The 15133-nt window shown below is 43.1% G+C and overlaps 1 protein-coding gene across 1 annotated transcript; it reads left to right on the top strand.

Moving 5' to 3' along the window:
• Positions 1 to 13801: 13801 nt before the first annotated feature.
• On the top strand, positions 13802 to 15117 carry LOC145076221 (uncharacterized). Its single transcript, XM_079022175.1, has 2 exons — positions 13802 to 14411; positions 14702 to 15117. The coding sequence occupies exons 1-2, from the start codon at positions 13802 to 13804 to the stop codon at positions 15115 to 15117; spliced, it is 1026 nt and encodes a 341-aa protein (XP_078878301.1).
• The last annotated feature ends 16 nt before the right edge of the window (positions 15118 to 15133 follow it).

Raw genomic sequence — 15133 nt, 5'->3', positions numbered from 1 at the left:
TACAATCAATTTAGGATGACCTACCACATAAACAAGGATGAGGTCACCTTAAGTAAGCTCCAAGGTCTCCTAAGGGTTGATGAGAGCAACCTCAAGGACAAGTCTGTTGCACCAACTCCCAATCCACCCGCTGCTCCTATTTTGGCTATTGGGCAAGGAAGAGGAAAGAAGAGGAAGGCTTCGTCTAAGAACCATCACAAGGTTAAGTCCCGAGATGGTGCCTCTTCTAGTGGGACCAAAGTTGATCCTGCTAAACCTTGCCCTAACCCAAAGGAGGCAGAGTGCCACCACTGCCACAAAATAGGACATTGGAAGAGAAGCTGCCCGGAATACTTGCAAGCTATCAAGGAAGGAAAGATCAAGCCATCTTTTGCGGGTATTTATACAATTAAATCTAATAATTCATCTCATGCTATTTCTTGGGTTCTTGATACCGGGTGTGGTTACCACATTTGTTCTGAATTGCAGGGACTAAGAAGAAATAGGGATGTGGAGCATGGAAGGATAAATCTAATCATGGGGAACAGAAGATCGTCGCCTGTGACCAAGATTGGAGTGTATTCTTTAGTGCTTAGTAATGGTTTATGTTTAGATTTGAACAATTGTTGCTATTCGCCAGAAATGGCAAGAAACATCATTTCATTTCATGGTTTGTTTAGACAAGGATTTAGATTTTCTTTTAATAATGAGAATGGTTCTATTTGTGCTTATCTAAATGGTGTCTTATATTTTGAAGCAATACCATGTAATGGAATTTATGAAACTGTTATAATTGTAGATAACTTAGGAAATGATGTTTTATGCATGGATTCTTCCAATGGTATGGATCGAGCATCCTTGTGGCATTGTCGTCTTGGACATGTCAACAAGAAGCGCATAGCCCAACTCCAAAAGGATGGAGTGTTGGAGTCATTCAACCTTAGGGAAGATGACACATGCGAGTCTTGTTTGCTTGGAAAGATGACTAAGTCACCCTTCACTAGCACATGTGAAAGGGGTGAGGGTTTATTGGACCTAATACATACCGATGTATGTGGACCGTTTAGATCAACCACTAAGGATGGGAACCGCTTCTATGTGACTTTTATCGATGACTATAGTAGATATGGGTATATTTACTTAATCAAGCAAAATTCAGAAACGTTTGAAAAGTTCAAAGAGTTCAAAAATGAAGTGGAGAATCAATTGGGCAGGAAAATCAAGATGCTTCGATCCGATCGAGGAGGAGAGTACCTAAGTCTTGAATTCCACGACTATCTCAAGGAGTGTGGAATAGTTTCACAATTGATGCCACCTAGGACACCACAGTTGAATGGTGTGGCAGAAAGGCGTAATCGAACCTTGTTAGACATGGTCTGCTCTATGATGAGTCGTGCTTCACTACCTATCTCATTATAGGGGTATGCCTTAGAGACTGCCGCCCATAACCTTAATCGAGTCCCTACTAAGAAGGTTGCCAAAACACCTCACGAGATGTGGACAGGGAAAGCTCCCTCGTTAGCACATATCAAGGTTTGGGGTTGCGAGGCTTTGTAAGACGAGATGCTCACGACAAGCTCGAACCTCGTAGTGAGCGATGTATTTTCATCAGCTACCCGCAGAAATCCTTTGGATATCTCTTCTATAGACCGAAGGACAATGTTGTCTTCGTTGCGAGGAGAGGAGTTTTCCGAGAGCGAGAACTCATAGGCTAAGGAGACAATGGGAGGCAAATCGAGCTTGAAGAGATTCAAGAATCAATAGATGAAGGAACCTCTACCGCTGGCACTCAACCCGAGGAGGAAACTCCGGTTGAAACGATTAACGTGTCATTACCTCTTAGACGTTCCGAAAGAGTTAGAGTTCAACCCCAGTTGTATGGTTTTCATATTACTACCGAAGGGGACAAGTATATTAGTGATAGTACACTAATAAATTTAGATGAACCTAATAGCTATAAGGAAGCCATGGCAGGCCCGGAGTCTTCAAAATGGAAAGAGGCAATGGACAGCGAGATCCAGTCCATGTATGACAACCAAGTTTGGAATTTGGTTGATAATGTGCCCGGACGTAAGACCGTTGGGTGAAAATGGATATTCAAGAAGAAGACCGACATGGATGGAAATGTACACACGTATAAGGCGCGATTGGTTGCGAAGGGCTTTACTCAAACTCCCGGAGTTGACTATGATGAGACCTTCTCACCAGTTGCGAAGATAAAATCTATTAGAGTGATGCTAGCGATTGTCGCATTTCATAATTATGAGATTTGGCAAATGGATGTCAAGACCGCTTTCCTTAATGGGAAGTTGGCTGAGGATGTTTACATGGATCAGCCAGAGGGTTTTGTTGATCCGAAGCATCCGAATAGAGGGTGTAAGCTTGAGAAGTCCATTTATGGACTTAAGCAAGCGTCTCGCAAATGGAATCTTTGCTTCGATGAGAAAGTCAAAGAGTTTGGATTTATACGAAGCGAAGATCAATCATGTGTATATGTCAAAGCCAGTGGGAGTATAGTAAGCTTCCTCATTTTGTATGTCGATGACATACTACTCATAGGAAACGACGTCCCGACTCTGCAGGAGGTTAAGTCCTGGCTCGGGAAGTGCTTCGCTATGAAGGACCTCGGAGAGGCTTCCTATATTCTGGGAATAAGGATAGTAAGAGAACGAAGTAAGAGACTAATAGGACTTAGTCAGAACACTTACTTAGATAAAGTACTGAAACGTTTTAGTATGGAAAACTCGAAGAAGGGAGAATTACCGATACAAAGTAATGCCAAGTTGAGTAAGACTCAAAGTCCGAGTACCGAAGCTGAAATAGCACAAATGAGCCGAGTACCATACGCTTCCGCAGTTGGCTCAATCATGTATGCTATGACTTGTACTCGCCCTGATGTAGCCTTTGCTTTGAGCATGGTTAGTAGATATCAAGGGAACCCTGGCAGAGCCCATTGGATTGCAGTCAAGAATATCCTTAAGTACCTTCGGAGGACGAAGGAATGGTTTTTAGTCCTCGGAGGGAGTGATGATGTAACGCCTGTGTTTCTGTGCTTGCCATTTTTATCAATGTAATAGTCTAGGTTAACCCTTGTAACCCAAATTTGAAATAATAAGAATGTATTATTTGTGAATTATGTGGTTTATGTGTTTATTTTCTTAATTATTATAATTTAATTGAATTAAGAATAAAATAAGCGCCAAAATTTAATTATGAGATATGCTCGATATCTTTTGATAATGTTGTAGTAGTTGAAACGAGGTTTCCGAATATATATAGAACGCCCGAATCCGACTTCGTATGAGGAAGTTATGATTTCCTGAAGTTTCGACTGGGCAGGATGCAGCCCGAATACTCGATTTGAGATCAAGCGGTTTTTAGCCGAAACAATCTAAACAAGAATCGAAGATCTCGTTGTTAGTAGCGAAAAGATGAAAAGTTAGGCGAGAACGTACGTCGGACGAAGGAGTTATGAATTTATAAGGAAGTTTTCTGTCCCGGCCTCCTAAAATTAAATAATAAAAATAAATTCAAAATTAGCCGACGGTGTCTAAACGAAAGTCGTAGAGCGTAGTCTCACCTACGCGTGGATATAAAGAATGTCGAAAACGGAGTTCGTATGAAGGAGATATGAATTTTCAAAGTTTATTAAATATTTAATATTTAAATTTTAATTGAAATTTTCGGTATTATCCGGAGGGGAGTCACCGGAATCACCCGAAGTACGCCCAGCGTACCACTCGAGTACTCGGAGTCGTAAGCGATGACGTATAAGGGCCGATGACACAAGGGATGACGGCAACCGGAGGATTACGCCCTGCGTAACCCTCGTACGCCCAGCGTACGCGTAAGGATCAACCTTATAAAAGGGCATACGAAGGCAGCTCTTTTCTTTTTTAAAATTTCTTCCTTCTCTCTCTAGTCTTTGCCTCGTTTTGTGTGCCGGTTATACCCTGAAGCCCCGATAATATTTCCGAGCCCCGAAGCAAGATCCGAAGCCCTGAGGATCCCGAAGAGCGTTATTCCCGAGCCGAAGCTCTGCCCGCGAGAAGCCCGGTTTTTGTGAAGATCTTCCAGATCTGCGGAGAAATATTACTTCTGCAAGCCGTAATGCTGCCCGATCATCTTCTGATCAAGTGAGTGTATAGTCCCTTTTCCATACGCGATATCATACAAGTAATCGTTGAATGTATTTACGAATACGAGATGTGAGTGTGTAGTCATTTTCATTCCAACGCAATATTATGAAGTATTCTATATAAAATACGTGCTACGTGTATATATTTTGTTGTTATATATGTGAATGTATATTCACTCTCTTCTATCTCATAGATCTGATTTATTCTCTATGAAATACGTGTTATGTGTGCCTCATCTGTTATGTGGAATATGTATTGATTAAAGCATGCTATACAGGTTTTTAAACTATGTATAAAAATGTATATTTTTATCTACTAATATGTTGGGTAGAACATGGGTAGATAGTTGGTGTGTAATAAACAGATGAGAGGCCTCGGTGTTATTGGTGTTATTCTAGTCATTCAGCAGAGTATGGATGATGACCACGGACTATTCTAGACTGTCCTGTGGAACACTAGCAGGCTCATAACCTGTAGGTGTTGTGAACGACGTGTTCACCGGTGTACTCTATCCCCCTCATGGTTGCCTTTAGGATATTTATTGCTAAGGAAGCCCCTTTGCAGTAATGTCCGTCCTGATGAAAATCCTAGATTAGGTCCCTTATAATAGGTGTTGTTTTAGGGACGTAAAGTGAGGATAACGGGAATGGGTAATCGGGTTTGTTGTTGATTGTTGAAATTAAATATAATTATTGTGGGTTGAAAACCCTATATGCTCACCAGGCCCCAAGCATGACCCACTCAGTTTATTTGTATTACAGGAAGTGGCGCAAGAGCTTAAGATGGGCGAATCATTAAGTTGTTTTGTTTACAAGTCTGTATATGTATATATTTGTTGAATGACTTGTAATGTTATCGTTTATGCTTTATGATCTGTATCGGAACATGACATCCCGACTTTTGATTATGAAATGAAATCATATTTCTTTATGAAATGTTTTGATAAATATCTATTTTATCATGTTTTGTTTTTGGGAACAAATTCCGCATCTCTTTTAAAATTAAAAGAATTTACTCTGAAAATGTTTAAAAAGCATAAATGAAATCGGTCTTTTCTGGCCGAGATTTTGGGGATGTCACAGATGACTTGAAGGTGTGAGGGTATAGTGACGCCAGTTTTCAGACCGACAGGGACAACTACCGTTCGCAGTCGGGCTGGGTCTTTACCCTGAATGGAGGAGCAGTTAATTGGAAAAGTTCCAAACAAGAAACCGTAGCTGATTCTATGTGCGAATCAGAGTACATTGCAGCGAGCGAAACGTCAAAGGAGACAATATGGTTGTAGAACTTCATCGGTGACCTTGGAGTTGTACCTGCCATAAAGGAGCCCATGGAAAATTTCTGTGATAATGAAGGAGCGGTTGCCTTGACCAAGGAACCGAGGGATTATGGTAGATCTAGACATATCGACAGAAAATATCACTTTATTAGACATCGTGTAGAAGAAGGACAACTCGTGGTTAAGAGGATATCATCATAAGATAACCCAGCGGATCCGCTTACGAAGGGACTGAGTAGGGTTAAGCACTTGCAGCATGCTAGGAGTATTGGGCTGAAGGATGATATTAGTATAGATTAGATAGTATTAGAAACGTGTAATAGATAAATGTAATTAACATTTGATGATTAAATAAAGGAGTATTATTTATGAGTAATGTTACTGTCTTATGTTAATTGTTTAGCTATTGTTTCACTTTGCATGTTTTGACTTCTAGAATAATTGAGTTTATTAAGAATAATCAAATTATTCAAAATGTCCACAATTGTTCATATGTTGGAAGTAGATATGAATGAAGATTGTCATGAATTGGTGTGTAGATTGTCTAAATGGTATTAGACATAGCAAAAGGTTACTGCAACGTTCATGAGTGCTTATGAACTAGTTTTGAGCATTGGAACAAACCCGCGCTTGCTGGAATCACCTTATGGAATATGATAAAAAGGGTGATCGCAAGACGATAATATCAAATGGTCTTAAAACCTAGATATATGGTTTGTTATTTGTTAATTGGTTGTACATTGATAATGCGAAACCGCATCAGTAACTTGATGTTATAAAACGCATTGTTGTGTATAGTTGATTAATGAATAAGTAAATGCATATAAGTCGAAGTTTATCTGTTACTTTTATCCTAAGAGGGTAAAAGAAATATCTCGGCCGCTTGATGATTTGATTTGACTTATGTGCCGGGCCCGGTCAGAACTGAATTTATGTGTTCGATTAAGTTCTATGTCGAATAAATTTGAGATCGAGAAACCAATTGCTGGACATATTGGCTCCATAGAATTGTCAACATGATATCTAAACAGAGGACTGTATGATCCCTTATCTAAAGGACAAGATTGATAAGATCAGAGTTTGACAAGCGTCTTTGAGAGCTACGATTGCTAATCGGATTATACTTGTATATATAGTTACTAGACTTATCCAAGTGGGAGACTGTTGGAATAGTGTCTAAGGCTGCAACTATATTAGGCAAGTATTTGACCTGGTTGTGCATGGTCCTTTTGGGTTGCCTTCACCATAGCAACTTGACAGGATGATTTATAATGAGAGAAGAAATATTATTAATATATTATGAGAATAATATGAGGAATAATAATATTGTTATTTGATTAATATAAGTCATAAATTAATCAGGAATTAATTTGGTGACTTAAAGAGATTAATTGAATAAAGGGGAATAAACTGTCAATTGAATGATAGTTGTACTTTGGGCTATAATCCCTTAAGGATAAAGGGGGGCGGTTTTGAGGGCTTTGGATAGACCTTAAAATCATCCAAGGCTTATCATTAGGGTATTGGATTGCTTAGGGCTTAAGTTATCCAATTAGGGTTTAAGGATGAAACCCTAGGAGCCTCACTAGTATAAATAGACCCTAGGGGTGAAGGGAAATCGGAACTCTTGTCTCAAAAGAAACCCTGGCCGATTTCTTCCTCCTCTCTCCTCTCTCTATAATCATCCTCTTGCTAGTTGGTGTTTGTAAGCCATTAGAGGAGTGACAATTGTGACTCTAAAGCTCCAAGGACAAGAAGATCAAGCAAGTGATTCAAGGTAATCTCCTAATTCTGATTTCTTATTGTTTTATAATCTATTAGCCATTAGAAGTCTTGGATTCAATGTATGTTCAGTTAGAGAAACCTAGATTCAAGCATTAGGGTTTGCATGTGCACAAAGGAATGTTCATATGGCTAAAACCCATCAGTTCCTTCATCGACCATCTCTACCGGTGTCCAATGATGGTGGTCTTTCTCTCTTGACGACGTTCATCAAAGAAGGCGGAGGTGAAGTATGCTCTCGAACGTCGCCCTTTTTCCCTTGTCAATGCCCTAAACCAACCGCATATCACCCATTACTTTGATTTCAAGTTTTTTATAGTTTGAGGTTTCATTTTGAGTTTCAGACTTGATTATGAGTTTGATTTCAGTTTGAGATCCAATTTTTAGGTTAATATTTGAATTCAGCTTCATCGATTTAGTTCTGGAAATCGATTTGCATAGGTGGTGGATTTAGTTCTGGAAATCGATTTTGTTTCAGATGGGTTTCATTACCATTGATTTTCTTCTCTTACATGGAACTGGATTTTTGGGTTTCAAACATCTATTTCTCATCATCGAACTTGTTTTCCCTTTTTTTTTGTCTTCTTGAATCAATAGGAGGTCTCCTTCCCCTTTCTTCTTTTCTGTTCTGAATCGAAACTCCAGCTCAGCAATAACCACGAGAACATGGGATCGAGATGAAAGGGTGGATAATGGTGATAGGGTGAAAGATGGTGGAAAGGAAGGTGTTATGGGGTCTTCGATGATGGCTATGGATTGGGTTGTGTTTTGGCTAGAATCTGGCTAGAATCAATAAACAGAAATGGTGTTAAGGTGGATGAAGGTTGTTTAGGGAGGTGGGAATGGAGAAGGAGAAGGGTTGTATTGGGTGGTTAGTGGTAGTAGAGAGTGACTGGCATAGGTGGTTATTGAGTGGAAGAAGGGTGAAGATGATGGTGTTTGGGGGTGATGAAGATGGTGGGTTCTCAGTGAGATTGGCGGAGGTATAAGGTGAAGAAGGGTGGTACAAGGTGGTTTAGGTGTGGGGTTGAGATGATGATCGGAGGTGAAGATAACGGGGAGAAGATTGATGTTTAAAGGGATAGGGTGGGCCGTATTTGTATTATCTTTTATATAAAATTGCAAAATTGGTCCCCATGGCATGCATTTTTTTGGGGTTTTAGTCAAAACCATGACTTTTTTGGTTTCATGGTTTTTGGGCTAGTTTCATTACGATTTTGGTCCCTCGATAATCTGAAATGACTGTAATACCCTTCTCATATTTTTTATGCTTTTTCTATTTAATTTAAATGAAAAAAAAAACAATCTCACTCTCTCACTCTCTCTCTCTGTCTCTCTGTCTCTCTCTCTCTCCCCCTACACCTGATTTGTGACCCCATCTGCAAAAACGAACCATGTGTCTTCTTCACCATTTTCTTTTTACCATTGTTGGATCATTCTAGCTTCAAATGGAATATGGTTCAAACGAAATAGATTAATAAGTTACGACCAAACAATCACCCACATCATCTTCTTCTTCGCTAGTACGACTCAAAAATAAAGAAAACCCGAATATATTTTCCCTCTTCCTCTCTCATACACTATCTCATCTCACTTCCATCCTTGGTCCTTTAATACTTCGATGCCGGCAAAAGCTTAGTCATTAATGATCAACAAGGGAGGAGTCGGTTACAGTTTTGTTTCTCAATCAGGCTTATCACCTCCTTAGGCTTTTGTACCTCGTGAAATCAACAATCAAAAACACCCATATTAAAAAAAAAACTTTCATTTTTATCAATACCTATATATAAAAAGATTCAATTGTTGTAAATAGGTTTCATTTTAGTAAAATTTGTTGAAATCTTTTAGTATATCAACAAAATGAGGCACCATAATAAATTTCTTTGGTTTGTAACGAACTCCTGTTGGAAGTATTTCCCATGTTTTTCTATTGATTCTTTGGTGAGATGTACTCAATTGGCTACCTTTAAATCTTTAGGATTTTCTCTTCCATGGCGAATACCTGGTTAGGACAAAATCTTCATGCACTCTGATGACGTGCCTAAGTCGGCACGGAAAAGTCGCGCCTGGTAAAGATGTCTGGCGCCCCGGCCGAGCTAGGAGAAACGGGCTCAGTGCCCGCCAGCGCCCCTAAGAGCAGGGTGCCCTGGAGAAAGGCTCGCGCCCTCCAGAGACGCTCCCAATGCCAAGACAAAGGATACGGTCAAGCGACAAGGCAGAGGGTCAGAGCATTACCGCCAGAGTTAATGGCAGTATCCTGACATAAAGAGGCGCACAACCCTCCAATCAACGCCTCTGACCTTGTCCCTAAAATCGATCCTGTCCCGTACGGACGAGCAGGATCTCTAAGTATAAAAGGGCGTATTCAGACCCCTAAAGGTAAGCCATCTTCTCTAAGAGCAATCTCTACAGCAAACACCTAGAAACCCTATCTAACTTGACCGTCGGAGCGTTATTCCGGGAGCCTCCTCCTGGGAAACGGCTGACGACTGTTCTTTCGTGTGACCTTGCAGATATCTTCCAGCATCGTATCATAGAAGGAGTCAAGCGGAAGGTGAAGGTCGCATCATTTGGCACCATCCGTTTTGTGTGACGAAGAACGAAACAAAAACCACTGTTTCATCAAAATCCATGGCGTTTAGCGGCGGCGACGGGGTCGAAGGAATCCAGAATAGCCCTATATGCCCCATGACATCGTTGGATGACATACCGCCACCCATAGCGGCCACTGGAGAACCAACGGGGGAAGGGAGCATTGTGCTAACTGCAACACCCCCGACAACCCGACAACTAGCTCAGCCACCTCTGCCGCTGTTGACAACAAACACGGAGGCCACCACCCAACCACCGTTCCAGCAACTGAGGCCGCCTATAGGGACGGTGCCACTAGCCATACCTTTCCCGACGCCGTAAACATTCCAGCCAACAACGACGCAACTCTCTGTCAATCAAACGTCACCCTTTTTTACCCCGATGACACAACGCCAACTCCCCTTTTTTCCAGCCCCGATGACTGCAAGCCAAACACCAAACACCCAACTACCAACCCACGTGCCACCACAAAGCCAGATATCGACGAGCACACCTATAACGCTCCCACCACTCGCCCAAACCATGGTCGTACCACCATTGTTTCCTAACCTTTCGACAGGCACATGGGGCTAGCCTATAGTGACCACCAACGCAAGTCAGCAGCAGCCCGCACTAACGCAACCCCTGATCCAACCTCAACTCATGCATTCGGGGTACTCGTTGCAGTTACCGTTTCAGCAGCAAGCTTTATATGGCACTAAACCAGGATACCAGACGCTCTACGGTCAGCTCGGGACACAGCCGTATAGTGCACCCCACCAGTACAATTTACAAGGCACGCTAACCATCCCCAACCAGGATTGCCTGTCACGGAGTGTTACATCTCCGTTTGCCAAGGAGCTACTAGATTACGAGATCCCAAACACAGCAAAGCTCCCCAACTTAAAAACTTATAATGACACCACCGACCCAGATAGTCACATCGATACATATGAGTGGATAATGACGTCATTAAAGCTGGACGAGCGCTTCTAGTGTACATATTTCCCGACAACGCTAGATGGAAATGCAGGCACGTGGTTCAAGACGTTGCACCCAGGTAGCATTTACAATTTTGGCCAGCTCAAGTACTGTTTCTCACAAACTTCAAGCAACTGCGAAAGTACAAAGGAGATTCCCATTCCATCATTGGGTGCAAACAAAAGGAAGGGGAAAGCATAAGGGAATACTTCACACGGTTTACAAATGCCACGTTGGATGTGCCGGGTTATGACGAGGGCCTCATAGCAGGAGCTTTCACATGGGGAATCCTGACCGGTCCTCTGTCACAAAAGCTAATGGGTAAAAAGCCTCAGATAAGAGCTGAATTGAAGGAGACGAGGGTGGAAAGATATCTAAGACAGGAAGAAGGCGAAGCAAGCATACTTAAACGCCATGAACCAATCGTTCCAACCAAACCCACATAGAAACATCAGGGGGAAGCAGACACTTTGGGCGAGGAAAGAGACTGCTGGGCCGCTTCAGGCCGTTCGTCAGAGACGACAGACGAAGTCGCCGACCAGACGTGTATGTGGTCGCAGATAAACAGCAAGAGAAAGCACCAAAAGGACGATACTGCGAGTATCACAAAAGCAAAACACATGACACTACCAAATGCTCGGTCCTTAAAAAAGAAATGGAGGAGAAAAAACTCAAGGGGGACCTCATGGAGATAACACGTAGCCTGCGTGCCAAGTTTGATGCAGAAAACTCCAAGGGAACTCCGAAAGAAGGTACCCAGATTAAGGAAATATTCATGATACGAGGAAATAGAAGCATACATGAGGGAACCGCACACCAGGAGGGCCCCGCGCCCATGGCACAAGCACTTACATTCTCGGCACAAGACCCCAGGCCCGAAGGTTGGACATGTGATAACCCTATTATAATACAAACCTCTATCAAAGACGTGGTCATACACAGGGTGTATATCGACACAGGTAGCTCCACAGACATCATTTACGAGCATTGTTCCTGCCTCCTCCCAGATAGGTGGAAGGATGGTCTAAGACCTACAGCGGGAAGACTGGTCAAATTCACAGGACACAGTCTATGGCCACTAGGCACGATCTCTCTCCCTCTGACACTGACCGGTCATGACAAGCAGTGAAGGAAAACGGTCCTGGTCGATTTCATTGTGATCCGGCATTCAGCAGAGCATAATATCATCTTGGGAAGGCCAACTTTGATCAAACTAGGCGCAATTCCATCTACGATGCACGGGATAGTGAAGTTCAACATTAGCAGAGGGCCGGCTACAATCTTAGCCACACCGTTGAGACGGCTACAATGCTTCAAGATTATGCAACCAACTAAGATAACAAGAGAAACCAAAAAAAGCAAGGGGCGAGTTGGCATACACGAAAGAAGTGGTCAGTGAAGAACAACCTGACCAGGTGATCAGCGTCGGCCACAATCTTCCAGGACGCACCAGGAAGGCACTCGTCGATCTGCTCAGACGATACAAACACATATTTGCGTGGGATCCTATAGACATGGTGGGAGTAAACCGGGAAATCATTGAACACAAGCTCATGATTAAACCGGGTACAAGAGAAGTTAAGCAGAAAAGAGAATCCATGGGGGAGATCGCAATAGAGTAATCAACGAAGAGGTAGCCAAACTGAAAAAGGCGAGGATCTTGAGAGAAGCAGTTTTCCCAACTTGGATAGCCAACCCTGTCATGGTACGAAAGCATGATGGATCATGGCGCATGTGCATCGACTTCTCTGATCTTAACAAGGCATGCCCCAAGGATTGCTACCCCATCCCGGAAATTGACCAGAAGGTAGAATCACTACAATTTCAAGTTAAAATGCTTCCTGGATGCGTACAAAGGGTATCATCAAATCTTGATGAATAAGGAAGATGAAGAGAAAACAACTTTCTACACGGACCATGGCACATTTTGCTACACCAAAATGTCATTCGGTCTAAAAAACGCGGGGGCAACATACCAACGGCTGGTCGACTCCATGTTCTCAAGCCAGACCGGAAGAAACATTGAAGTATATGTCGACGATATGGTCATTAAAAGCGAGGACGAAGAAAAGATGTTGTAGGATGTTGAGGAAACTTTCAAAACGTTGGAGAAGGCAATGATGAAGTTAAACCCATACAAATGCACGTTCGGGGTGGAAGAGGGCCAGTTCCTAGGATACTACGTTACCAGACAAGGCATCCATCCCAGCCCAACAAAAGTGGACGAGTTCATGGAAACACCACCCCCAAATACTCTAAGGGACGCATAAGGCCTGAATGGTAAAATCACGACACTCAGTAGGTTCATTTCGAAGTCAGCTGAAAAGGCTATGTCGCTATTCAACACGCTGAAAGGCTGTATCAAGAAAAGTAATTTTCAGTGGACAACGGCAGCAGAGGAGGCACTCTAAGGCATCAATGAAGCCTTACACAAGCTACCCACACTAGCCAATCCCATTCGTAGCGAAATATTGCAGGTATACCTCTCAACTTCAACCGAGGCCATATCCTCTATACTAGTGGTGGAAAGAGAAGGGGAACAGAAGCTGATATACTTCGTGAGCAGAGCATTACAAGTCCCTGAGCTTAATTATCCCGCCCTAGAAAAGCTGGTGCTAGCGCTGATTTATGCTACAAGACGGTTAACTCGGTATTTTCAAGCCCACCAAATAGAGATCCTGACGAATTATCCGGTCAAACAAATCATGCTCAATCCCGAAACGTCCGGAATACTTGCAAAGTGGGCAATCGAGCTAGGCGAACACGATATTAGCTATCGGCCAAGAGCAAGTATCAAAGGGCAGGCGCTGGTAGCTTTCTTACTCGAAGAACCAGGGGAAGGGGACGCATCCAAAGAAAGGATCATGGCGGTAAAAGAGGAGTCAGAAGGAAACAGAGGCTGGACGATGTACACCGACGGGGCATCCAGTAGGGAGGGCTCGGGGCGGGGTTAATTTTGACTAGCCCAGAAGGAGAAGAAGTTACGTATGCCCTCCGTTTCGATTTCCACACCTTAAATAATGAGGCGGGGTATGAAGCACTGCTAGCTGGCCTACGCTTGGCCAAGCAAATGGGGGCGGAGGCCGTAGCTGCACTGACAGATTCAAGGCTAGCTGCCAACCAGGTTAATGGAAGTTTCGAAACAAGAGACAAGAGAATGGAAAAGTACGTTAAGACGATACGACAGCTCACCATGTCTTTCAAAGAGTTTACTATCAAGCAAATCCCAAGGAGCGAGAACAGAAGGGCGAATGCCCTAAGCAAATTGGCGTCAACATGCTTTGACCACTTATTGAAGAAGGTCCTGGTCGAAGTGCTTAAGGAAATAAGCATAGAGGAGCGGCATGTAAACACACTATCGGTGGCGCGACCCATGTGGATGACCTCGCTGATAGACTACTTACAGCGAGGCATCCTACCTGATGATCATGACGAAGCCAGAAGAATACGCATAAAGGCACCTTCATATGCTCTGATTAATGGGGAATTATACCGGAAAGGGTTCACGACCCCATGGCTAAAATGTGTGGACGAGATCAAAGGGAGAGAGGCATTACGAGAAGCACATGCAGGCCAAGCAGGCGCACACGAAGGCGCACGAGCCTTAATGGGAAAGGTGCTCCGGAAGGGAATCTACTGGCCCACTACGCATCAAGACGTAGCTGGGTTGACAAAAGCATGTGAGGAGTGCCAAGTGTTCTCCCCGGCACAAGCGCATCCACCAGCGCTTTTATCTAATATATCCATCCCCTAGCCATTTTATCAGTGGAGAATAGACATTGTAGGACCATTCCCGGAAGCACCAGGAAGGTTAAAGTATATGGTTGTAGCAGTAGACTATTTTACAAAATGGATCGAGGCAGAACCGCTAGCATGCATAATGGGAAGGCACATGATCAAGTTTGTCTGGAAAAATATCATGACTAGATTTGGCACACCTAAAACATTGATGAGCGACAATGGGCTTCAGTTGCTGAAAACCCGTTCAAGGAATGGTGCGCTAGCAAAGGGATAAAGCAGTGGTTCACATCGGTGGCACACCTGCAAGCGAACAGACAGATAGAGATATCCAACAGAACCATTGTGAATGGAATCATGAAACGAATAGGGAAGGCCAAAGGAAACTGGGTGGAAGAGATACCAATGACGATGTGGTCATATAGGACTACTCCGCGAACAGGCACGCGGGAGACACCATTCAGCCTGACATACGGAACGGAGGCGATGCTTCCAATGGAAGTGATGATAGGCACACTGAGGACAAGCCATACTGATGAAGATGCCAATTCCCAGGACCTAAGGTTGAATCTAGATATCCTTGAGGAGAAGCGAGATAGGGCAAGCCTATGCCAGGCAGCATACAAACGTGGAACGGAAAGATACTAGAATCAAAGATTCGAGG

Source organism: Lactuca serriola, chromosome 9 (genome assembly GCF_051521515.1).
Source record: "Lactuca serriola cultivar US96UC23 chromosome 9, Lser_US96UC23_V15, whole genome shotgun sequence".
In the NCBI taxonomy this organism is placed as follows: domain Eukaryota; kingdom Viridiplantae; phylum Streptophyta; class Magnoliopsida; order Asterales; family Asteraceae; genus Lactuca; species Lactuca serriola.
Note: the sequence above shows the minus strand (reverse complement) of the source record. Positions and strands in the feature narration are given on the sequence as shown.

Excerpts from the sequence above, each read along its gene's own strand:
- LOC145076221 (XM_079022175.1), top strand. The coding sequence starts at position 13,802 with ATGGGGGCGGAGGCCGTAGCTGCACTGACAGATTCAAGGCTAGCTGCC. Across the intron at positions 14,412-14,701 it reads AGCTGGGTTGACAAAAGCAT|TTGCTGAAAACCCGTTCAAG; the intron begins GTGAGGAGTGCC and ends AATGGGCTTCAG.